This window comes from Saccopteryx bilineata, chromosome 5, assembly GCF_036850765.1.
Source record: "Saccopteryx bilineata isolate mSacBil1 chromosome 5, mSacBil1_pri_phased_curated, whole genome shotgun sequence".
In the NCBI taxonomy this organism is placed as follows: Eukaryota; Metazoa; Chordata; class Mammalia; order Chiroptera; family Emballonuridae; genus Saccopteryx; species Saccopteryx bilineata.
In genome coordinates, this window is record NC_089494.1 from 256,628,430 (window position 1) to 256,652,426 (window position 23,997).

The 23,997-nt window shown below is 46.0% G+C and overlaps 2 protein-coding genes across 2 annotated transcripts in view; both read right to left on the reverse strand.

Annotated features, from left to right (window-relative positions):
• Window positions 1-23,997, reverse strand: part of LOC136337601 (ADP-ribosyl cyclase/cyclic ADP-ribose hydrolase 1-like) — a 135,328-nt gene that overhangs the window by 41,476 nt on the left and 69,855 nt on the right. The window lies entirely within an intron of this gene.
• LOC136337600 (ADP-ribosyl cyclase/cyclic ADP-ribose hydrolase 1-like) lies at window positions 193-23,633 on the reverse strand. Its single transcript, XM_066279032.1, has 8 exons — window positions 22,952-23,633; window positions 11,693-11,822; window positions 9,840-9,975; window positions 7,912-7,997; window positions 4,549-4,622; window positions 2,797-2,889; window positions 2,362-2,448; window positions 193-1,534 (listed from the first exon to the last, which is right to left on the reverse strand). Exons 1-8 carry the CDS (start codon window positions 23,419-23,421, stop codon window positions 1,471-1,473), a joined length of 1,140 nt encoding a protein of 379 aa, XP_066135129.1. The 5' UTR covers window positions 23,422-23,633; the 3' UTR covers window positions 193-1,470.

The following is a 23,997-nucleotide window of genomic DNA, read 5'->3' on the forward strand; positions in this document are numbered from 1 at the left end:
GCAACAAAAAAGCAGAAAACTATGAACTTCTGGTTCAAAGGGTGCTGTTGGCTGTCCGTGACATTCAATGTAACATGAGTGTTATGATTCACTTCCTGAACAGTCACCTTGATAAGTTTCCCAAAAATCTTGGAACTGTTAGTGATGAGCAGACTACTGCTGGGGCATCAAACAAGATCATCCTCAACAAGTACACAAACACAAGAGCTACAAACGCAATTTTTTCCTGAATAGAATTTAAATAAGTTTTGCGCAAATTTTATGATTAAAATAAGTGTTTTAATATGTTCTATTTTGAAATTGTAGACAACTTCTGATGCAATCATATCTTTTATTGTATTTACTGCATTATATAAATTATTATATTTTCACAAAGATGATGCCCAAGAAGACATTCTATTTCATTATGTTAAACTAAATGTTGATAATTTTACAATCAGGTGAAAACATAAAATCCTGAATTGCAAAAAAAACTGTAGCTTACAGAGAAAAAGTAATGCCAGATTTGAGATCAGCACACTTGAATTAGGTAAGAACAAGTGTTTTTGTGGATGCAACAAAAATTTTGTTTCCCAATGTTATCTGTAGAAAGGGCACAGAAATATATCTGGGGCGCAGTGATTCATCTGGAAATGTAACATTTTCTGAAGACCGTGGGCATCTGCCTATCTTTACTAGCGTGTTCCAATAAGAGAACTCGATGTGCTCATTCTTCAATGGAAGGGTGCTGACAACATATAGACAACACAGAAGTATCATGTGAACATTAAAATGAGATAACGTAAGAGAGCATTTAAATTCTAGCTATCAGCATATGTCAGTTTGGCTCAAATCAACTCACAATTTTTTTTTTTTGTATTTTTCTGAAGCTGGAAACAGGGAGGCAGTCAGACAGACTCCCGCATGCACCCGACCAGGATCCACCCTGCACACCCACCAGGAGGCGATGCTCTGCCCATCCAGGGTGTCACTTCTGTTGCGACCAGAGTCACTCTAGTGCCTGAGGCAGAAGCCACGGAGCCATCCCCAGCACCAGGGCCATCCTTGCTCCAATGGAGCCTTGGCTGCGGGAGGGGAAGAGAGAGACAGAGAGGAAGGACAGCGGGAGAAGTGGAGAAGCAGATGGGTGCTTCTCCTGTGTGCCCTGGCCGGGAATCAAACCCGGGACTTCTGCATGCCAGGCCGACACTCTACCACTGAGCAAACTGTCCAGGGCCTCAACTCATAAAATTTTTTAAAAAACAGGTTAAGAAAAAAATTGCCATTCTGTTACATAATAATCTTTTCAATGAAAATAAAAACTGTGTCAGTAGCTCAAAATATTATAAAGACTCTGGGGGGAAAAGCTCCCATTTCCGATGCTGACATGATGACGGAGGGTCCCCCAGGCCCTCAGGTCCCCTCCAGCGCGTCCCTGCGTCACAGCCAGGTCGCTGAGGGCTCGCAGACCTGAAACCTCCGTGCAGGTGCTCACGCTGCAGAACTGCAGAGCGCGTGCTCAGAACTCTTCACACACTGAAGCAGCTTGATGGGCCTGTGACAAGAAAGCAAAGAAGGGGATCGAGAGGTTAAGTCATCCACGGTTCAGTTTCCTCCCCTGCAGGACAGCATGGAGAAAGAGCCAGGCACCCAGGACTGAATGACATAAAGGGGGCCCGTTGTAGTTTCATTTGACCCACAGAGTAAATACTGAGGAGAACTGTCTGATGCTCAGACGTGGGGTGGAAATGAATGTCTGGCTCTAACAGGGCAGAGATAGGGGCTATGAATGTCGCTGATGACCAAGAAGCAGCACCCTGAGAAAGGACCCTCATATTTTCTTCAGAAGGCCACTGGCTGGGAGCACCTCTGGGTCAGGCAGTGGGTGGGAAGGAGAGCGAACAGAGATCTCCATAGGTCACCATCCCAGATCACCATCAGGACCCAAGGGAAAATGGCTGCAGATGGAGACATGGCTATTTCTTCTTCAAGAACAAATCGACTCTGGCTAGTTGCTCAGTGGATAGAGCATCGGCCTGGCATATGGACGTCCAAATTATGATATCAAGTCAGAGCACATGGGGGTAGTGACCATCTGCTTCTCCCCACCTTCCTTTCCTCATTCCCTCTCTCTTCTCCTCCTGCAACAAGTGGTTCAGTTGGTCTGAGTGCGGCCCTGGGAGCTGAGGATGGCTCCTCTGGAGCACATCAGTCTCAGTCACTGAAAATAGCTCAGTGCTCAAGCACTGGCCCCATACAGGGTTGCTGGGTGGATCCTGGTCAAGGCTGATGCAAGCGTCTGCCTCTCTATCTCCCCTCCTATCACCTAAAAAAAAAAAAGAAAAAGAACAACAACAACAAATTGATTGATTGATTGGTTACCAGTAGTCATCCTGGCAGGTGAATGTAATATTCCTTCTGTTTAAAATCAATTTCAGATCATTTATGGAGGGACTCGAGCAGGAGTGACTGGGAAAGAAAGGAGAAAGTGTTATCATTACAGGGTCGTGCAATTATTCTCTGAGTCAGTCTATGTGCTAGGTAGCAGTCCTTGCACTAAGGCTGGAATAAGGGGGGGGGAGCACAGGTCACTTCTAAGGATTCATAGGGCATCAGGAAAGCAGAAGGTGTGCCCTAGGTGGATACCTACTTGGGAAGTACAATTGATAGACCGTTGGGATGGGCTGAATGTAGAGTAAGACCCTACTCATTTCCTGAGCCAGTCTTTCCTCGCTGCATTCTTGTGACTGTGGGTTCTCTTGTGGACTCTCCTACAGTGACCCTAAGAACATATGGGTGCGAGGTAGGAACACGTACCTGTGTGCTCCGTCAAGGTCATGCATCACCCAGGCTTGTAATTTTGGAACCCTCAGGGGATTCAAGTGGTGGATTTCTACAAGTCCAAATGTGCTAAAATCGAACAGAGAGGAAACATTGTCAGCACCAAACTAAGTCGTTCAGGCACCCAGCCTCTTTTGAAAAGGGGTAGAACCCACCCTCTGAAACTGACACCATCTCTACTCATTCAGCGTGACCCTCACTGAATAAGATTCTCAAAAGAAGATTCTTAATTGTACCTTGATGTTGATCGTTTAAGTACTTGTTTGTCCAAGAGTGGGCCTTTGGACCAACATAACGACATTGGCTGGGGGCTCATGGAATGGCAGCCCCAGAGTCCCCACTCCCCACTGAGCCACCCTCTGCAGTCTGGCAAGCCCAGGGGACCCACATGCTCAGCAAGTGGGACAGTACTCTGCCCAACCCTGTGTCCTGCTCTGACCCCACGCTGAGCTCTTCCCCATTGGCCTCTCACACCTGCCACTCCACAGCAGGTACTTAGGTCCCTCCCACCAGATTATGAAATCCACAATGTTAGCACCTTCAACCCAAAGCCCACAAGGTTGAGGTCGAAAGAGGAAGACAAAAAGACATGTGATTCTTCATAGAGTTAGATATAAAAACAAGACAGAAGGAAATTTAATTTGGGGCACCTTGACTGTTCCTTCCTCTCGGTCCTGCCCTGCCCAGGGAAGGACTGAGGAACCAGGATGGAAAAGGTCATCCTTGTGGCAAACACTGAGCACAGAAGGCAGCAGAGACGGAAGGCATTGGTGTGGCCAGGGGAGTGGATTAAATGAGAGGAGAATACCTGAGACTCACTGAGCACTTTCTCTTTCTCAGGCACAGAGCTCAGCATCTGTCACACTTTCTCTCAATCTTCAATACCCACCACCCTGCACGTGCTCACTAAAGGACTCAGAGAGGTCAGGGGCCCTGCCTGGCCTGTGGGGGTGCGGTGGATAAAGCGTCAATCTGGAACACTGAGGTTGCCCCTTTGAAATTCTGGACTTGCCAGGTAAAGAAGTATATGACAACCAATCAATGAACAGCTAAAGAGAAGCAACTATGAGTTGAAACTTCTCACCCCATTCTCCTCTCTCTTCTCTCTCCGCGAATCACTAAATAAAACTTTTTAACAAAGTAGAGGTTAAGTGCCTTGCCTAAAATCACATATGCCAAACGTGAGGGCCTCAGCAGTCCCACTTCCACTAAACTGCTGACAACACCTGCAAAGAGATAATGAAGGTCAAGAGCCAGCACAGGTCCTGCTGTCCCCATAGCAGCTGTAGTGCTGGACTGGGACTCACGTGTTCACCGAGGAGAGACAGGTCCTAAGACAGACCTTTGTGATGGTGAAGATTTATACAGACAGAAGGGGGGAGGGAGCAGGATATAGGAGGGGCGAGAACCTGAACAAAGGCAGGAAACAGGCATCACGGAGTGTAATGGAGGCCAGAGCTGAGAAAATGCCTCCAGGCCTCGAAAAGTCTAGACAGAGCTAGACACAGTGTGGGACCATAAGGACCCTTAAAGGATTATAAGCAACAGAGAAAACAGACAAAACATTCACTTAGAAAGACAAATCTCTCCATGGAATACAAAAGATTTACCTTTCTTAGCACAGATTTGCAGTACTGTTCCTAAACATAAGAAATATATGTATTCGTAGACAAAATACACAATGGAGGCTAGCTAACGCTTACAAATAGAACACAGAGAAATAGGTACCTGTTTTTATCAAAGGTGTTACTGATGGACCCATTGAGCACCACCTGGACCTCACCACAGGCATTTTCCACAAACTTAAAATAAAAAGAAAGCCCACAATCAATCAGCATGCAAACTTCATGAACACACCCCAGCGGCGGCCCCCAAAGCAGCTCTCAGCACGAGCTGGGGGAGGGGACAGACTGTGTGGTTCCAGCTCAGGCCGCCGGGAGGATGAGCTTCCAGCACAAACCCTGGAGGCTCCGCTTCACAGGAGAGTTCTGGAAGCAGGTGCTCTGCCCTGTGTCTGCACAAGGAAGCTCAACAGCACTGCTACTCAACCGCTGCTCAGAAGTCAGCGTGCAGACGAGGAAGAGGAGCATCGCTGGGGGAGGGAGATGAAGGGGCTTCTTTAGTGTCATAAACTGTAGACACCGCACATTTAATGTAGGGCGCAGGACAGAGGATTCAGGGGTAAGGGAAATGGGGACACCACAAAAGGGATACTGAGGCCTGCACAGACATAAGGAGAAATGGAAGGAAGGAAAGAAGAGAGGGAGGGAAGGAGGGAGGGAGGAAGGGAGGAAGGGAGGGAGGGAGGGAGGGAGGGAGGGAGGGAGGGAGGGAGGAAGGAAGGAAGGAAGGAAGGAAGGAAGGAAGGAAGGAAGGAAGGAAGGAAGGAAGGAAGGAAGGAAAGGAATATTAAGCAAGTAGACATTCAGCTAGACCCTTTGCTAGGCGCTGGAGAAGACACAGTGAACAGAACAACGGAATCTACATGTTTCCGCCAGGACGCCCGTCCATGGGGACCAGCCCAGGTCCCCTTCTCACTCTGTCCGGCCATCTCACAGGGAGGATGAGCTTCCTGCGGGTGTGGCCACCAACACGAGAGCTCCCTGAGGGCAGTGAGCCCGGCTGTCCTGCTGCCACTCAGCCCTGGGGCCTGGACACGAACACGTGGCAGAGTGGGCGCCCCTGGAAACCTGTGAAGGGAGGAAGGAAGGGAAAGAGGAAGCAAGAAGCCCAAACCCTCCGTGATGCAGGTGAGGAAAGAAACAGAGTGAACACAGCAGAGGGCAACACAAGCTCAAGAGCGGGAAGGATTCCCCTGGTACAGGCTGAGCGAGCCACGAACAGAAGGCCAAGGGGCGCAGGAGAACACTGACTGGTGTTTAGGGGAAACTAGGGCAGTCTCTGAGGTTGGAAAGCTTAGTTCATGGAGGGCCATGAATGCTTTGCTTAGAAACCTGGCCTTTAGTCTGTCTGCAGGTGATAAAACACCATGAACAATATGAAAAAGGATGGGGAAAATCCAATGTGGCCTCTGTCTTTCTACAGGGAGTGATGAGCAGAGGACAGAGGCCCTAAAAGTATCACTCACAGGAGCTAACTCAGCCAAGAGCTGACTGGGTGCCAAGCCCTGAGCCTGCAATACTATGTGATCTTCAACAGCCCTGCGAAGGAAGTACTGGGTCCATTTACCCCGAGGACATTTGAAAGCAACAAAGTGGAATGGGATTCAAACCCAAGAGGCACTGCCTCTCTGGTCAGAAAAACACAGGATCTAGTCTGATAAAAGAAGGCTGTCTGCATACATCCATGAGCGAGCATTTGGCCAAGACAAAGGTTTGGTCCCGGCATAGCTCTCGATGGTAGGGTGCACCTGCCATCACCACACCTGAGCTCCTACGACCCAGGAGGGTATGGGGAACACATGCAGGTGCTCGCCATGTAAAATGTGGCTTGGCTTTAAAAGTTTATGTCAACTGCACGGTCCCAGAACATATCATAGAGTGATAAAATAGACACATTTCTCAGAAAGAGCAAAAACTTTTCTCTATAACAAAACAAAACAAACATAAAACTATACTGTCCCTCTGATTTTTTGCAGCACTTAGTATGTGCCCAACAAGTATTTGCTAAAGAAATGCATTCTTACTGAACGGGACAGTGGTGTCTTGTTTAAACATTGTGGTAGTCCTATGGGACAAGCATTAGTTTCACTCCCACGTGACAAATGAGGACTCTGAAGGTCAGATGGAGGTTAAAGCTTTGTCTGAGTTGGAATGGTCTCTTTATGGCCCTTAGCAGGCTATTATCTTGATTCCACCAGGCTTTACCTGAATCTCTTTAGGGTGGGTTGGGCTCTCTCTCGTTGGATAAGTCCCTTAACCTCTGAGTCTTCATTTCATCACAACCTTCCGTCAGCACCCACTGCGAGGACTAACTAGGATGACGAAGATAAGGACCCGGCCCAGGACGTGTCTGAAATGTGCACTTGCCCCTGCTCCTCAGTGTCTACATTTAATACGGGACAATTGGTACAGATTCACTTTCTCCCTCGTTTCCTTTCCTCCTTTCTTCCTTCTTTACTTTCCTGTTTTTCTTTATCCCAGGTCCACTTGTGTGCATAGTAGTGACTTATAAGAAAAATTAAAACACACAATGGCAGCTTAGACTGAAGTCAGGAACAGAAGGGGGCGAGGAAGACGGTGAGTATTTCCCAGCCGGGACTGCGGACTGCTGAGGGACAGCGTGGGACCGGCTCCCTGACCGCCGTGCACTGCGCACACCCAGCAGGCTGCGTACTTCCCTGCAGCCCGCTCTGTCACCTGTACATCTATCTCTGTGCCAGCACAGTGCCTACTTCAGGGGCACCTGTGAGGATGAAAGATGTTAATCCATGAGCAGACCTGAGGGCCGGGCCTGCTCACAGGGAGTGGGCTGCACTTGCAGCTTACTAGGACTCCTCCAGGAATCACAGACTGTGCAACGCCGGGGCCGGAGGGCAAACCAAGCAGCAGATTCCTGGACGCCAGAGCCAAACACTGGGTAAGAGCAAGGATTCTCCAGCCGCAGCCCCGGGCCCTCCATGCTGCCCTAAAAGTCTCTGTGAAAAACTCTGGGATGTACTCAGGAACATATTCCTCAGAGTAGAATCCCAGAAAGAGTTCAAACCAACCACTGACTAGATCAGTGGTAGTCAACCTGGTCCCTACCGCCCACTAGTGGACGTTCCAGCTTTCATGGTGGGCAGTAGCGGAGCAACCAAAGTATAAATAAAAAGATAGATTTAACTATAGTAAGTTGTTTTATGAAGATCTATTCTGCCAAATAGCGAAAATCCGATATAAAGTACTTGGTAAGTCATTATTATTATATGCTTTAACTTGCTGTAACTCTGCTTTATAAATTTTATAAAGTAAAGTTACTTCGCTACTTTATAAATCACCATGACTGTGGAACCAGTAGGTGGTTAGAAAATATTACTACTGACAGAGATACAGAAGTGGGCAGTAGGTATAAAAGGTTGACCACCTCAGGACTAGATGATCACTTGCTGCTTTGGTCTCCAAAATTCTAGAATGCCACTTTGTTACTTACCCTTTTGGATACTATGGCCCAGAATACAGTAATGGCATTTCTTGTGCAGTTTTTCCCCACAAGTGGACAAGACTGATAGTTCATTTCTAAAAAACATAGTTTATAGAAAATAATCAACGTGGAAAATAAAAGAATAAATTAAACTCTGTTCTTCCCTATTAAATTACAGTGGAGCCATTTTCCAATGGCATCACTGCCAAGGTGGAGGCTGGAGAATGGACATGTCTAGAATGGAAATGTCTAGGGCCCCAATTTAACTGAGTGCCCCTGAGTCCCATCCAAGTCCTTAGCTTGTCCTCCACATCCCACACAGGAACACTGTGACCAGCTTTGAGTCACATTTCTGGGAAATTGCAGAAAGCTCATCAGACATAGACAAGACCCCAACAGTATCCCCCGTACAGGAGAAACCAGAGACCACACTGGGCCCCTCTGCTTCCTGCCAACCCTCTCCTGTTGACAGCTCCCCTCCTCCCTCAGCCCCACACGGTGGGCTCAGAGGGCTCGGAGTCTCCACACCCTCCCATCAAGACAGGCTCAGGCCCCGTGAGACACAGCAGCACAGAGCGTGCGTGCCTGTGCCTAATTTCCATGTCATTTCTCCCAAGGACACTCACTGCCTTAATGCAGTTTTTAGTTCTTTTTGACATATCATTGGCAAATGAAATTGTAAAATATATATTTAAGATGCACAGTGTGATGATTTGATACACATATATTCATTGTGAAAAGTTTTCCCCATGTGCGGATAATTAGCACACCCACCACCTCACATATTCCTCTCGTGTTTGCGTGTGTCTGTGAGAGAGCACACGGGTCCTACTCTCAGAGCATTCCCGTCACGCTCCTACTGTGCGTCCACTACAGTCACTGTGCTGTGTGCTAGAGCAGTGGTCCCCAACCTTTTTTTGGCCACGGCCGGATTTAATGTCAGAAAATATTTTCACGGACCGGCCTTTAGGGTGGGATGGATAAATGTATCACGTGACCGAGACAAGCGTCAAGAGTGAGTCTTAGATGGATGTAACAGAGGGAATCTGGTCATTTTTTAAAAATTAAACATCGTTCAGACTTAAATATAAATAAAACGGAAATAATGTAAGTTATTTATTCTTTCTCTGCGGACCGGAACCAAATGGCCCATGACCAGTACTGGTTTGCGGCCCAGGGGTTGGGGACCACTGTGCACAAGCTCAGACCTCACTCATCTTCTCAGTGAAAGTGTGTGCCCTTCAGCCTGGCCCTGTCTCACCCACCCCTGCGCCTGCAAACTCTTTCCTACTTTCTCTCTATGAGTTCATTCATTTCGTTTTAAATTTTTAGATTTTACGTATAAGGGACATCTTGCAGTATTTTCCTTCTCTGTCCGGCTTATTTCACTCAGCAAAATGCCCCTCCTATCCATCTGTGTCGATGGAAATGACAGGGTTGCTTTTTTTCTTTTAAGGCTGAATGATCTTTTATGGTATATGCATATACCTATGCCTCATTTCCTCTGTCCATTGAACCTGACTGCACAAACACCTCAGTGTTAAGTTCTGGGGACTGAGAGATCAATTAGACAGAAGCCCTGCCCACAGAGACCACGTGATTCAACATAATCGAATAAACCGGTGACAGATCAGCTGCGGTTCGGGTGCTGGCAGCACCGCTGGGAAGGTGGACGTTGAAGTTGATTTTGAAGGATGAGAAGAGCCTGCAGACAGAGACAGAGGAAGGTGCTCCATGCAGAGAGCGCGTGTGCAAAGGCACAGAGGTGTGGCAAAAGGTGTGGCAAAGGTGTGCACATGAGCTGGTCTAAGAATAGATGGCGTCAGGTGGGTACAGGGGCTCTGTCCTCCACACTGATCTTTCTGGGCCCCTGGGCGAGCTCAGAGCCCCTTCATCCCGCACATTGATGGACAGTCCCATCGGGCCCAGGTCCTCACCAGAGGAGCCCTTGTCCCCGCACCACGTGAGGCCGTCAGCCATGTACCCCAGCAGCGTGTCCTCCAGCGTGAACATGTCCCTCAGGATCCCTGTGTACTGATGTGCCAGCTCGCTGGATTTGCTCCACAGGACGGTCTAAGAACAAATAAACACAAGCTGTTATTGAGATCAACTTAGTAAGCTGGGAAAACATCCACATCTTTTAAATGAAAGACAAACAGATAACAGAGTAAGTCACATATAGTCGGAGTGAGTGTTGTTGAGTGCATGGTTGGTGTGTGTGTGTGTGTGTGTTCTAGGTCACAATGTAAAATGAGCTTATTATTTTGGGTTTAAGTAAAAAAAAACCTCTGAAAGCCACTGAACAAAATCCTTTATTAAATGCAAGATTGGAACACATCTGGAGGAGGCATTAGCAAGTTACAGAATTCCTAAAGTTATTTGCAAATTAATTTTGCCTACGTGCTACTTCTTTTTTTGGAGAAGTTCTCTCTGTTTCTTAAAGAGCTCTATACCCCCTGCTTCCTCTCCCAAATTGCCCCCAAAAATTTAAAAGGAAAAAGATGAGAAGATAAAGAGGCTCTTGCCTGTTGGCTAGAACATCGGCAGGTATGCGGAGGACACACAAGAGAAGCGCCCATCTGCTTCTCCACCCCACCCCTCTCTGTCACTCTTCCACAGGCATGGCTCAATTGGCTCAAGCGAGTTGGCCCAGGAACTGAGGACGGCTCCATGGCCTCCACCTCAAGCCCTAGACTGCCTCCCCTCTCACTGAAAAAAGCTAAGAAGAAAAGAGCAAATTTAGTGAGTTTTTCCAAGGTGCCTCTCAAAGGCACGAAAAACCAAATTTCAGTACACCCTTCAGCTCCACAGACGTTCTCATTCTGAATCGGAGGCCATGGGTCTGTTGTCGGAAGCCCGGGCCCCCGAGTCACGTGTGTTCATGAAGTCCGGCGTCACGGCTTCGAGCTGCCTGACCTGGGACAACCACGGCTTCGCAGAGCCCCACTGTCCCCGGCTGTAAAATGGTAACAGGAACAATCGAAAAAAACTGTAAGGATTGGAAAGGATTAAATGAGACACTGCGAGTAAAGTATAAGGTCCCGAGAGGGAGGGCCCTCACAGTGTCACCCGGGAGTTTATTACCAGGCCTCTCTTCAGTGAGGGCCTGTGTTTGTGCACGAAGCGGAGGCCCCACGATAACTCCAGGTCTCTCCGGATGGGACAAAGAGCTGCCCTTGACTTAGGGCCTCACAAGGGTGACTTGGGGCATGGTGCATTTTCCCTTTCATGCAGAGTTCAGAAAAGATTCACTCCAGGACAGACTCTCCCAGTATAATCAGTGTATTAGAACCCAGGCCTGTCTGGCTCCAAATCCTGTGCCATTTCAACCAGTCACTTTCAAGGTCATCCAACCTGAGGAGGTGCTGGTCCCCTAAACTCCCCAGGGTGCCCTCTTCTCTCTGGGGGATGGGCACGGAGTCACTGCCCTGCTTCTCCCACAGGACGGCAAATGCAAGCAGGAGTCGTTGTGGTTGTGGTTGCTGTTGTATCACCGGAGGTCAGGGGAGGGCATTGTAATTACTGAGGTTGGGCTGGATTTGTTTGGGTTGGAGTGCTTTCCTGTTAGGTTTGTTTTGCCTGATTTTTAACCAAGAGTCCTTCTCTGCTTGTGTGCTCCCGTTTCTCTCTCTTACTCCCCTCCCCCATCCTAAATCTCAATCACATCTCAGTCTCCTGTTTGCCCCACAGACTCACCTCTCCAACCACATCCTGGTCAACATTTCGTCCTGTGACCGCTTCTCTCTGGCTTTCAGCCTCTGTGGACAAAACAAGAACCTGACCCGGTTACCTTGTGGCAGGGAACGCTTTGATTGGTCAGCTCCATCAGCGGCTGGTAGTCTTGTTCTGTAGAGTCACAGGGATCCTTGGAAAGGAATGCATTCATGAACGCCTTCCATATCTTCTGGCAGTTTTTATGTCTGTAAGATGAAACATGAAAAATAAAATAAATCATGAATAATGGGATTGCAAACATCTTCTTAAAGCATAATTACCCCCTCCCCCAAGCACTCTACTGTAGGAAGTATTTACTGATTACCACGTAGTCCCTATATATCAGGGGTGGGGAACCTACGGCTCGCGAGCCAGATGTGGCTCTTTTCATGGCTGCATCTGGCTCTCAGACAAATCTTTAATAAAAATATTAATAATGTTAAAAATATAAAACATTCTCATGTATTACATACAATCCATTCATTTCCTACCACTCATGTTCATGGTTGCAGGTGGCTGGAGCCAATCACAGCTGTCCTCCAGGACAAGACCAAATTTTTATTGCATAATGCGAAATGTACACGGGTTATTGTGAGATCAGGAAGTGAACTTCCCTTCTTTTAATCAAGTAGCCAGCTAGCTAATTGCACAAACCCTTCTGATGAAGAAGATGGCTAAAAGAAAAAAAGATGAGGAGTATCGTAATTTTCAGTAGGAATGCATGGACAGAGGAATTCGCCTTTGTGGAGAGAGCAGGTTCTGCAGTGTGTCTAATATGCAATGTTAAATTGCAATGATGAAATGGTGAAATATAAAGCAGCACTTCGACACACGCCATACTACATTTGCATAGAAATATCCAGCAGGGGACAGCAGGAAGAAAGCATATCAAGAGCTACTATGCAGATTGCAAGCTAGTCAGCAGCAACTCCGTGTTTGGACCCAACTAGGTAACTGGAATTCGGCTAGCTTTGTTGGTGCTTTAGCAATTGTGAGAAACAGAAAGCCATTCACAGATGGGGAGTATGCCAAAACATTCAAGCTTGATGTTGCCAATGAACTTTTTGTCGACTTTTCGGATGAAGACAAGATAATCAAACGAATAAAAGACGTGCCTCTGTTGGCAAGAACTGTTCACGATCGTACCATCATGATGGCAAATCAATTTGAGGCAACACAAGTGAAAGACATAAATGCAGCACCATTCTTTTCTCTCACTTTGGATGAGTCAACAGACGTAAGCCATTTATCCCAGTTCAGAGTGATTGCAAGGTATGCTGCCGGTGACACACTACATGAGGAAAGTCTTGCTGTTTTTCCTATGAAAGAGACAACAAGAGGGGAGGATTTATTCAAGTCTTTCACTGACTTCACTAAAAAAAAAAAAATCTACCAATGGATAAACTTATTTCAGTGTGTAGTGATGGTGCTCCGTGCATGGTGGGAAAAAACAGAGGATTCGTAGCACTTTTTCATGAACATGAAAAGAGACCCATCCTAAGTTTTCACTGCATCCTACATCAGGAGGTACTTTGTGCTCAGATGTGTGGCAAGCAGCTTGGTGAAGTGATGTCGCTGGTCATTCGGGTGGTCAACTTTATTGTTGCCCAAGCTTTTAACGATCGCCAGTTTAAATCACTGCTGGATGAAGTTGGGAATAATTATCCTGGTCTGCTTCTGCACAGCAATGTGGGTTGGTTGTCAAAAGGGAAGGTGCTCAGCCATTTTGCAGCTTGTCTGAGTGAAATCCGGACTTTTCTTGAAATGGAAAATGTCGAGCATCCTGAGTTAGCTAACACTGAGTGGCTTCTGAAGTTCTACTATCTCATGGACATGACTGAACATCTGAACCAGCTCAATGTGAAAATGCAAGGTGTTGGAAATGCAGTCTTATCCCTTCAACAAGCAGTGTTTACATTTGAAAACAAGCTGGACCTCTTCATCACTGACATTGAAAGAGGTTATTTACTATACTTTGAAAAACTGGGAGAGTTTAAAGATGCATGCACAGCAAGTGACCCTGCTCAACATCTTGATCTCCAGCAGCTAGCAGGCTTCACGTCTAATCTCCTGCAGTCATTCAAAGCGCACTTTGGAGAATTTTGTGAGATCACTTGTCTCTTTAAGTTCATCACCCATCCACACGAGTGTGCAGTGGACAGCACCGACCTAAGTTACATCCCCGGTGTCTCCGTCAGACATTTGGAGCTACAAGCTGCTGACCTGAAGGCCTCTGACATGTGGGTGAATAAACTCAAGTCACTGAATAAAGATTTGGAAAGACTTGCATGACAGCAAGCAGAGTTGGCGAGCAAACACAAGTGGGGAGAAATGAAAAAACTTCAACCCGCGGACCAGCTGATTGTCAAAACTTGGAACGCGCTTCCCATCACATACCACACACTGCAGTGTGTGAATATTGCTGTACTGACCATGTTTGGCTCTATGTATGCATGTGAGCAGTCTCTCTCACATCTAAAGAACGTTAAGACCAACTTACAATCACGTTTAACGAATGGAAGTCTCAACACCTGCATGAAGCTTAACCTCACCATGTATCAACCAGACTACAAAGCCATCAGCAAAACCATGCAGCACCAGAAGTCTCATTAATGATAAGAAGTACTTTATTCATCATTGGTTAGGAACAGCATAACAACATTATTAAAAAGAATTCAGAGACTTATTGTACTTTAAAAGTGTTGGTCTTACATAAAATGCACACATTTACTTGTATTTAGTGTTAAACATATTGTATGGCTCTCATGGAATTACTTTGTAAAATATATGATGTTCATGGCTCTCTCAGCCAAAAAGGTTCCCCAAACCTGCTATATACAATCTCGCCTAATCTGTACAACACATTTATGGGTGAGCATTACCGTTCTGCCCTACAAAGTCCCTGCCCGCATGGAGGTCATCCTCTGCTTAGAGACAGATAGAACAGAGACAAGCTGATAAGTTACCAAAATCAGCACAGATGACTGTGAGTATGCAGGAAATTGACAGGGCTGTGTGACAGCAGAAACCGAAGGACGGACCGCTGTGGGGAGGCTGGTCAGGAACTCTCTCCCTGAGAGATCGTGTAAGCTTCAGCTAAATGATGAGAAAAAGTGCATTCCAGACCACGGGTATTGCCCGTAGAAAGGCCCTGAGATGGAGAAGAACTGGCTGATTTGGTGGACCTAAGAGACAAACAGCATTATTGCAGTGTAAAGAAACCAAGGTGGGGCGGTGTGGTGAGAAATGAACTCAGGGAAAAATTCAGAGGGAGATCACTTAGACTTTTTGGACCAAAAAAAAAAGATTGCAAATTTTAGTCTAATTACAGTGGGCGGCCATTCAGTGCTTTTAAGCATGGATTTGATCTCATTTGAATTTGTGTTTGAATAATCTCTCTGGAAAATTCTGAACTGGCCCCCCACTAGAAGAAACATGTCTGAAATAGAAATTCTAACAGCAGGTCCCCTTCAAACATCTCCTGGTGGCTAGAAGGCCGGCAGCCCAGGAGGAACTGATGGAGATTGTACAGGATGCTGGGAAGACAGCAGGTGGAACTTCCTTTGTGTACGTGTGTTAACACGTGCACGGAAGCCCAGCACTCCCTCAGGGCAACGACGTGGGTTTCCACTGGGAGAGTCCAGTCATCAGGGTCAGGACAAGCTCCAGCCTTTGCAGCAGGCTGCTCCTCAGAGAAACGAGGACCTCAGACCCCGGAGGGGTGGCCGTTTCCCTACGTCACATGACAAGTTGAAGACCAGGACAGGGCACAGGTTTTCCCAGATGACAGGTACAGTGAATGGGGTAAGAAGGGATGGGACAGAAAGCCTTAGGCTGTGACAGCTATGGCAATGGTGAAGGACCAGATATCCTTGGCGGCTAGACCCATCCTGTACGCCGTCAGCCTACATCAGGATCATAACGCCATGCTGTAATCTCTCTCCAAACCTACACCCTTCCCACAGTAATTGTACTTCAGTCCCGTCAATAACGCGACATCACCATTACTGGGCTGCTCGCCAGAGAGAGCTCAGAGACCTTCAGTCCTTGTTTCTAAAGCATGTAGATCTCGAGGGTGATTACAACTCAGGTTGTCTTGGCCCAAAGATAACAAGCAGGTTCATTCAGTTATTTCTCAAATTTGGTTACTGGAGTCAGCAGTGAGGGCCAAGACTGCCACCTTGTGATGAGGTGAGTGATTAGCGAGACTCCTGATTTTCTCAGCCTTCTTCAAATTAGAAGACCCTTCAGGCCAAAGGACAGCTTACAGCTCATCAACTCATTAAACTGCAAAATATTTATTGAGACTCTAGTATTTTCTAAGCACATTTTTTAATACGTATGTAAGATATACCAATAAACAAGCAGACAAAGATCCCTGTCCTTGTGGGAATTTACATTCAATCAAGGCAAGGCTCAAACAAACAATAAATATGTTATAAAGTACCCTAGAGATATATGTAAGTTCCATGGGAAAAAAAACTAACAATAGAGTAGGATAAGTGTGTCAAGAGCAATCCAGAGGGGGGGTGGAAATGTTTGGCATTAAATAGGGTGGACAGTAGACGACATTTGAGAAAAGTTTTGGAAAAGGGTGGTTCTCAGTCATACAGACAGCTAAGGGAACAGCATTCTGAGCAGAAGGGACAGCCATTACATAACCCCGATGCCTAACATGTTCAAGGAATGCCAAAGAAGCCAGTGTGGCTGCAACAGAGTGAGCAAGGCGGAGAGTGGGAGCAAATGGACTCAGAAGGATAAGGATGGCAGCCTGAGCAGGACCTCATTTGCCACTGTAAGGAACCTGTCCTCTACTCGTGGTGAACTGTGAACTGTGGAGCCATGGAGACTTCTGTCACAGGAGGTATAGGAAGTCACTGACATGACAAAGGACTTCTCTGGTTGCGTTGTTGAGTGTGGTCTGAAAGAGGGAAAGGACTGAGGCAGGCAGAGCAGTCATCTGGGCAGGTGCTGATGGTCATTTGGACCAGTGTGGTTGCAGTGACGATGGTCAGAACTGGTAGGTTCTAGATTCATTGTGAATTTCCTAATGGACTGGATGTGAGATGTTAGAGAACTAAGGAGTCAATGATAATTCCAAGGCGGGCGAGGACCGGAGTCAATGGAAGGATGGAGTTGTTGTTAACTGAGAGGAAGAACGCGTTGGGTGGCGGTGGCATTAATCAGGAATTCAATTCGGGAAACCCAGAGGTTTAAATGTCTCTCATAATATATATGCAAGTGATGCTGTGGAATAAACAGATGGGTATATGAGCCTGAGGTTCAGGAGAAATAAAGCCATGAAACTACCCAAAGCATCCAAAGACAAAGAAAACAAGATAACCGAGAACTGAGTCTTGAGACCAACATAAGGTTGGGAGAAGAAACCTACAAAGACTGAAATGGTACTTCCAGGGATACAGGACATAAAAATAGATGATTGGTTTACACTGGACACTGGTTAAAGAAAGTACATTAGACAGGAAGACGTGATTGATGGTATCCGATGCTCTTCCTGGTCAAGGTGTATGAAGACTGAGAACTGACCGTCTGAATTATCACCAAGGAAGTCGTGTCAGGAGCCGTTTTCATTTGCAGATACGATGCCTATCTTTTTATTATTGAATCCTAAATTGTTGGTTTTTCTTTTACACTTAATAATGTATTTTGTGAATTTAATTGGAGAAACATCCTGGGAAAAACATATCTTAATGAGTGTATCACTAAGAATGCAATACCTGGAATTTATGCTCACATGTTACCTCCTCTCATCCCCATTTTAAGCCGGAATACATCTTCTCTTACAATATTAAGCAAGCCAGTTTCTTACTAATTATCTGTTGGAATGGAAATTATCTTAAACTTGTAAAGGAAAAAAATTAGCAAAGAAAATTTAATGTTGAGGTCCAAATCATTTTGTGACAGTCACTTGTAACCTTTCACTTCAATTTCTTATATTCATTAAAATCTATTTATCATTGCTATAATATCCTACTGATATAAGCATGAACTTATAAAGTATATTTATATTAGTAAGACACACTATCTATTTTATACTTCCATTTTGTTGTTCAATAACTACACAGTGCTTATGAAGCGCCAGGTGGAGAATTAGGAATCTAACTGGGAAAAGCAAATTTTATTCTATAGAGAAAAACACAAAATGAAGACAAATTAAAATAAAACTGCAATAACATTTCCCTTTGTCATACTGATAAAAATCAGAAAGCCAGAAAATCTCTCCCTCAAATATCAAAACAACATAGTTATGAGGAAATAGAAACTCTCATTGCCGCTAAAGAATCACCTCATACAGAGAAATTGGCTATGTTTTCTAAATTAAAATGGTGATTACAGTCTTTAAATTAGCGATTCCACTTCCAGGATTCCATCTTAAACACACAAGGATTTCAATGCAGCAGGTTCTGTAATGTGTAATTGGGGGCGGGGGGAGGGAGACACAGAAGAGAGGAGTATGTGTGGAGGTCATGAATATAAACATATGTATTCAGAGAACATTTCTGGAAAGATACAGGGAAAAAAACTATCATTATTTACCTCGGAGAAAGAAAAAAAAAGAAATTGAGGGGAAGGTAGTTTGATTCTCTTCTCTAACATTTTATTTCTTTATAAACTAGAAAAAAAATATGTAGCAAATATGGTAAAAAAAAAACTTGTCTGTTAACACACAATGAATAAATAAATACATGTAATATTCTGTGGGCATGTTAATGTGTTAGCAATTTTCAAAATTAACATTTTTTTTATTTTAAAGTAGAAAAACTAAGAGAAGATATTGACTGGGGAAGACGAAATATGCAGGAGGAAGAAAGTTCCCTTGAGTGGAAAGAACGAGGAAGACTAGACCTGGAGAAAACAGAAGTCCGTTCTCAGCCATAAACTGATATGTTCAAAGGTACCTTTAAAATATTATATTCAGAGTATTAAAATATGAAACCAAGTCCCCAAAATGAGATCAATTGATCTATTAGACTTTGATCTAAGTCTCAAACATTCCTTTGGGATTCTAAATATTTCCCCCATTATAACTGCATGTTTTCAGTCTTTCTTTGCTATTGAAAAATTCCCAATCATTTTCATGATTGCTAACTTTGCTGCTCTAGATGAGTTAGTTCATAAATAAACTCTGACTCCTAGGAACCAAGATAATGAAGAAACCAACCTTATCATGAATTCCAGAATATTGAAACCATGAGGTGTCAAAGGCAGAAAAGGTTTTATATTTGCTTGATAGTCCCAATCAGGAAAAACAAACAAACATTTGAACAATATCAAGGCAAATGCAGATCATGGCCAAGTCCAATATGCCTTGGGGGAATTTCAAATGTCCCGTAAGGTCACGCTTTAATAACTGTTTTAAAACATCCAAACACCAAAGATGTAAATAACTTCATACCATGTGGGTGAATCATGTTTGCTACATTCCAGTAGGAAGTGAAAAACTGAGCTTAGCAAATTATCAAAGGTCAGGTTGTAGAAGAAATGTGAATTATGTCTATAACACTATGTATGGTGAGGCCATCACTTTAAGCAGGTACATAGATTCCTTTTGTGAATCTTTTTACTTTTTTTTGATATTGTGACATTCCCCACTATTTAGAATTCTACTTCACGGTTAAGTGATTCTGTATTATTTCCTTTTTCTTTTTTTTTTTTTTACTTCCCCCAGTGTCCTACACTGTTTCACTTTTAAAATTAGAAAAAAAAAATGAGAATCATTGAAAGGAAACAGAACGTTATCCTTTTGTTCCATGTTCCATCTGTTCTTCAGATTTATGACCTCAGTTTTTACTTTCTTTATTGCCTTCTAAAACAAGGTTCTCGTCTGACCAGGCGGTTGCATAGTGGATAGAGCAATAGCATGGGACACAGAGGACCCAGGTTCGAAACCCCAAGGTCACCAACTTAAACATGGGCTCATGGTTTGAGTGCAGGATCACCAGCTTGAGTGTAGGGTCACTGGCTTGAGTGTGGGATCATAGACATGACTCCGTGGTTGCTGGCTTGAGCCCAAAAATCGCTGGTTTAAAGCCCAAGGGTCACTAACTTGAAGCCCAAGATTGCTGGCTTGAGCCCAGGGTTCGCTGGCTTGCGCCCAGGGTCACTGGCTTCAGTAAGGGGGTCACTGACTTGACTGAAATCTGTCAGTCAAGACACATATGAGAAAGCAATCAATGAACAACTAAGATGCTTCTCATCTCTCTTCCTTCCTGTCTGTCCTTCTCTCTCTCTCTCTCTCTCTCTCTCTCCCCCCCCTCTCTCTCTCTCAAAAAAAAGAAGGTTTTTATCATTTCCTTGTTCCAGAGTGAATATTTACCAGTGATATTTTGTTGAAAAATATAACCCTTATCCACCACTCAGATTACCTACAAAATTTCTTGAATTTTACCACTCCTCTTCTTCCACATACTTAAACTCTGACTCCTTCCAAATACTTAGTATTTGAAACACACATGTAGACATCTAAACACACACACAAAATCCTTTTTTAATTTCATCTATCGTTCAGTTTCCAGTTTTGTTCTCAGAAATCTATATCCATTCTTTTACCATCCTTTATTTAAAGAAAACTTTGTGTTGGTAATTTTCTGGCATTTCTAAGAGGTTCCTTTAATGACACACATACACACACACAAAAACAACAACAACAACAACAAAAAACTCTCACCACATCTAAATTTATTTATGGCAAAAATACTCTTATTGGACCCCTATTTAACTGAGTCGCTGAATAAACGGCCACTCCATTCTCTCTGTGCATTTCCACCACCGTCCATCACTGTCCAGATGACATCAGCTCCCATCTGAATAATACAGGAACCTCTACAGGGCTTTCGTGCTTCTTTCCTTGTCCCATTTTAAAGAAAACCATGGAAAATTGAACATAAGGTGGTCATTGGATAAGATTAAAGAATTAAATACTCTTAATTCTGTGAAGTATTGTAATGATATTCTAGCTATTTTTCTTTTTTTGAGAGACAGGGTGAGAAGCATGAACTTGTAGTTGTTTCCACTTTAGATGTGCACTAATTTCTTTGTGTGTGTGTGTGTGACAGAAACAGAGAGAGGGACAGATAGAGACAGACAGACAGGAAGGGAGGGAGATGAGAAGCACCAAGTCTTTGTTGTAGTACCTTATTTGTTCATTGGTTGCTTTCTCGTATGTGCCTTGACTGGGGGTCTACAGCAGACCAAGTGACCCCTTACTCAAGCAAGCAATCTTGAGCTCCAAGGAAGTGACCTTTGATCTCAAGCCAGTGACCAGGGGGTCATGTTTATGATCCCACACTCCAGCCAGTGACCCCATGCTCAAGCTGGTGAGCCCGCACTCAAGCCAGCAATCTCAAGGTTTCGAACTGGGGTCCTCTGGGACCCAGTTGAATGCTCTATCCACTGGACAACTTCACACCATCCTGTCAGGTTGATTGCTTCTTGTATGTGCCTTGAGCTGGGCCAATCCACTGTTCCTTTGTTCAAGCCTGAGACGTTGGTCTTTTCATGTTAATGACTTCTAGGCTGAAGCTGGTGAGATTTGAGACTTTGTAGACAGCTTTCCCACTCAAGCCAGTGACCCTGTGCTGACCAGTCGGCAGCAATAGGCACCAGAGGGGAGTAGCACCTGCAGTGAGGTGCTACGTAACAAAAACCTGAAACATGTGTATGATGGTTCATTTTATGTGTCAGCTTGGCTGGGCCATGGTACCCAAATATTAGGTCAAACACATCTGAATGTCTCTGTGAAGGTATTGTCTAGATGAGATTAACATTTAAACAATGGGCTTTGAGTAAAGCGAATTACTCTCCATAACGTGGATGGGCCTTATTCAGTCACCTCATGGCATTAAGAATAAGACTGACCCTAGCGGCGTGCGGCGTCCACAGCGAGAGGATGAAAAGCCCCCTCCTCTACAGGACTGAGAGTGGCTGTGTTTCTGGCTGCAGGGGAAAACTTCTGTTACTTGTGAGGGCAAACAATGGAGGAGGTAGTGACTAATGACCAAGCAAGGAAATGTCCAGATAAGAGTAAGTGGGGGATGGCTAACTGGCATGAAGTCCAAGGTTCAGGGAGCTGTAAGCTAGCAACTGAGATTGTTTACATGGAGAGTTAGGGAACTGCCTTGGCTCCAGGTCACCCAAAGTTCACCTGGCTAGTTGACATTTTCCCTAAGAGTCCCTGGACCCAAATCTTACAGAGCCTCACCCTTGAGCCCTCAGAGAGGCCAGGAGCTTGGAGGCTGAGAGCATAAAGGCTGGAAGATGGAGATGGGGTGAAGGGGCATCTTACAACTCCCAGTCTAGAAACTGCAGGTGTTTTAGCCTTGAAATTGTGCAGTCTCAAACAGCATAAAGTCACGGCTCTTCCTGCTGCTTTCAGCAGCCTGAGAAGCAGCTTTCTCCTTCCCAGCACGATCTACTTTATGTACAACTTCAAAAATGTGTTCTCTAACTGCAGCCAAACCCTGGGGATGACATTCAGGACAGCGGGTCCCTTCTGGGGGAGATCAGTAACTCGCAGGGAGGGTGCGGGAGGAACCATCTGGAAAGATCCCACAGCCTGGTGTGGATGGTGTCCCCAGAGTTTGGACAGATTCATCAAGCTGATTCCCGCTACCGTGTTAGTTACAGCTCAATTTTTATGTTTGTTTTGTCTTGTTAATGAGTTTTCTGGCCACGTCAGACGCGCAGGAGGAGTCGGGTGCTGTTTTCTGTTAGAGAGTGAAACTCAGGAAACTTCGTGCAGAAGTCTGGCTCTGACGGCATCCCTCCACCTCAAGCTCCGCAAACCACTTAAGCAGGTGTCCTCTGTAACCGCTGGGGCACTTTCAGTCAGAAACGGTGAACGGAAACCCAGTGCAAAGTAGAAATCTCCATCAAATCCCACTCCACCTCTGCGCGTGTCCGCAAAACATCTGGTCCCCACAGCGAGGCCGTGAGCATCCAGGGCGGCTGAGGGTTAGGAGGCGCCTTGCCCAGAGAGTTGCGGACAGCTGGCCCTGCCCTCTCTTCGGCGCGCTCCAGGGCACCGCTGCCCGCAGCGCAGTCGGGTACTCGGACCGCAGCGCTGCCCAGGGGCTCTCAACTGTCCAGAAACAGGACCTGCTTTGTTTTGGCAATTCGGACAGCTACCCGGCGCGCCATGCTGTCGAGACTGCTGAGCGCAGAAGCTACCGCGCCCGGCCGCGGTGCGCCCCGCTAGCAGTACCCGCCGAACCTGTCGCGCTCCGTAACCACCGCGCGGTGCCCTCAAAGTCCGCCCTTCCGAGTAGCCACCGTGCGCCCCCGCCGCGCCCCCCACCCCGCGCCGCCCACTCACCTCAGCTCAGGCCGCAGGACTTGAGTGTAGGTGTAGCACCGTCCCAGGACGATCTCGGAAAAATGGGACGTGGAGCCCGCCTCGTTCCACTCCTTGTGCTTGGGCGCCTGGGCCCGCAGGACTACGACCATCACTGCGGTGACCGCCAGCACGACACAAAGAATGGTGATGCCAAGACAGACCTTCCTTTTCGTGGAGAGACTGAGTTTGCTGTGGGATTCGACCCTGGGCAGGGGGCTGAATCTGTGGTTAGGCATAGGCATGGGTTTCATACAGGGTCGGTCCCGTGGAAGTTCGAGGAGAGGCCCGACTGGGGGCTGGGGAGGAAGGGTGGAAAAAGCTGCTCCTTTCTGAAAACGTTCCTCCCCCTTGTGATCTTTCTTTTGCCATTCCTTATCTTCCTTTCCCGCCCCCATCTTCAAAGTCCCTCGTGCCCCAGCCTCCTGGACCAACAAGGATTGAAAGTACATTAAAAGAGTTCAACAAAAGGGGAGAGACAGCCACCCTGATGTTACCCTTCAGATGTCTAAAAAACCCAGTGTGTATTCTTGAATCTGTCAGCTGGTTCCCTTAATCACACTTGGACTTTACTCGTCAGCAGTATTGCTGGGAGAAAGAGAATAGCTGGTGGCCCACCTCTGTACCTGTGCACAAGCAATCCTTTCTCCTGCAGAACAAAGCTCTACCTCTGCTCTGTAGCACTGACAAGTTCCTGCTCAGCCGCTGTGAAGGCTCTGCCTGAGTCTTACCCCTTCTGGCAAGTGCCATGCTGGTTCAAACTGAGTTCACCACCCAGTGGCTGGGCGAGGTGAGGTAAGTTACTTGACCTCCCTGTGCTTCAGATGTAAAGTGGGGCCGATGGCAGTACCCACTTCATGGGTGATTATGAGGACTGAGTTCATATTTACAGCATGTTTAGCGTAGTGCCTGGCACACGGAAAGCAGTCAGTAAATGTCCGCTCTTCCTGCCTGCTCTGTAGGCACGTGGACAGGATGCCATTCCGCCTTCGTGGGTTGTGCCTAGAAAAGCGTCTGGATGCAGGGAG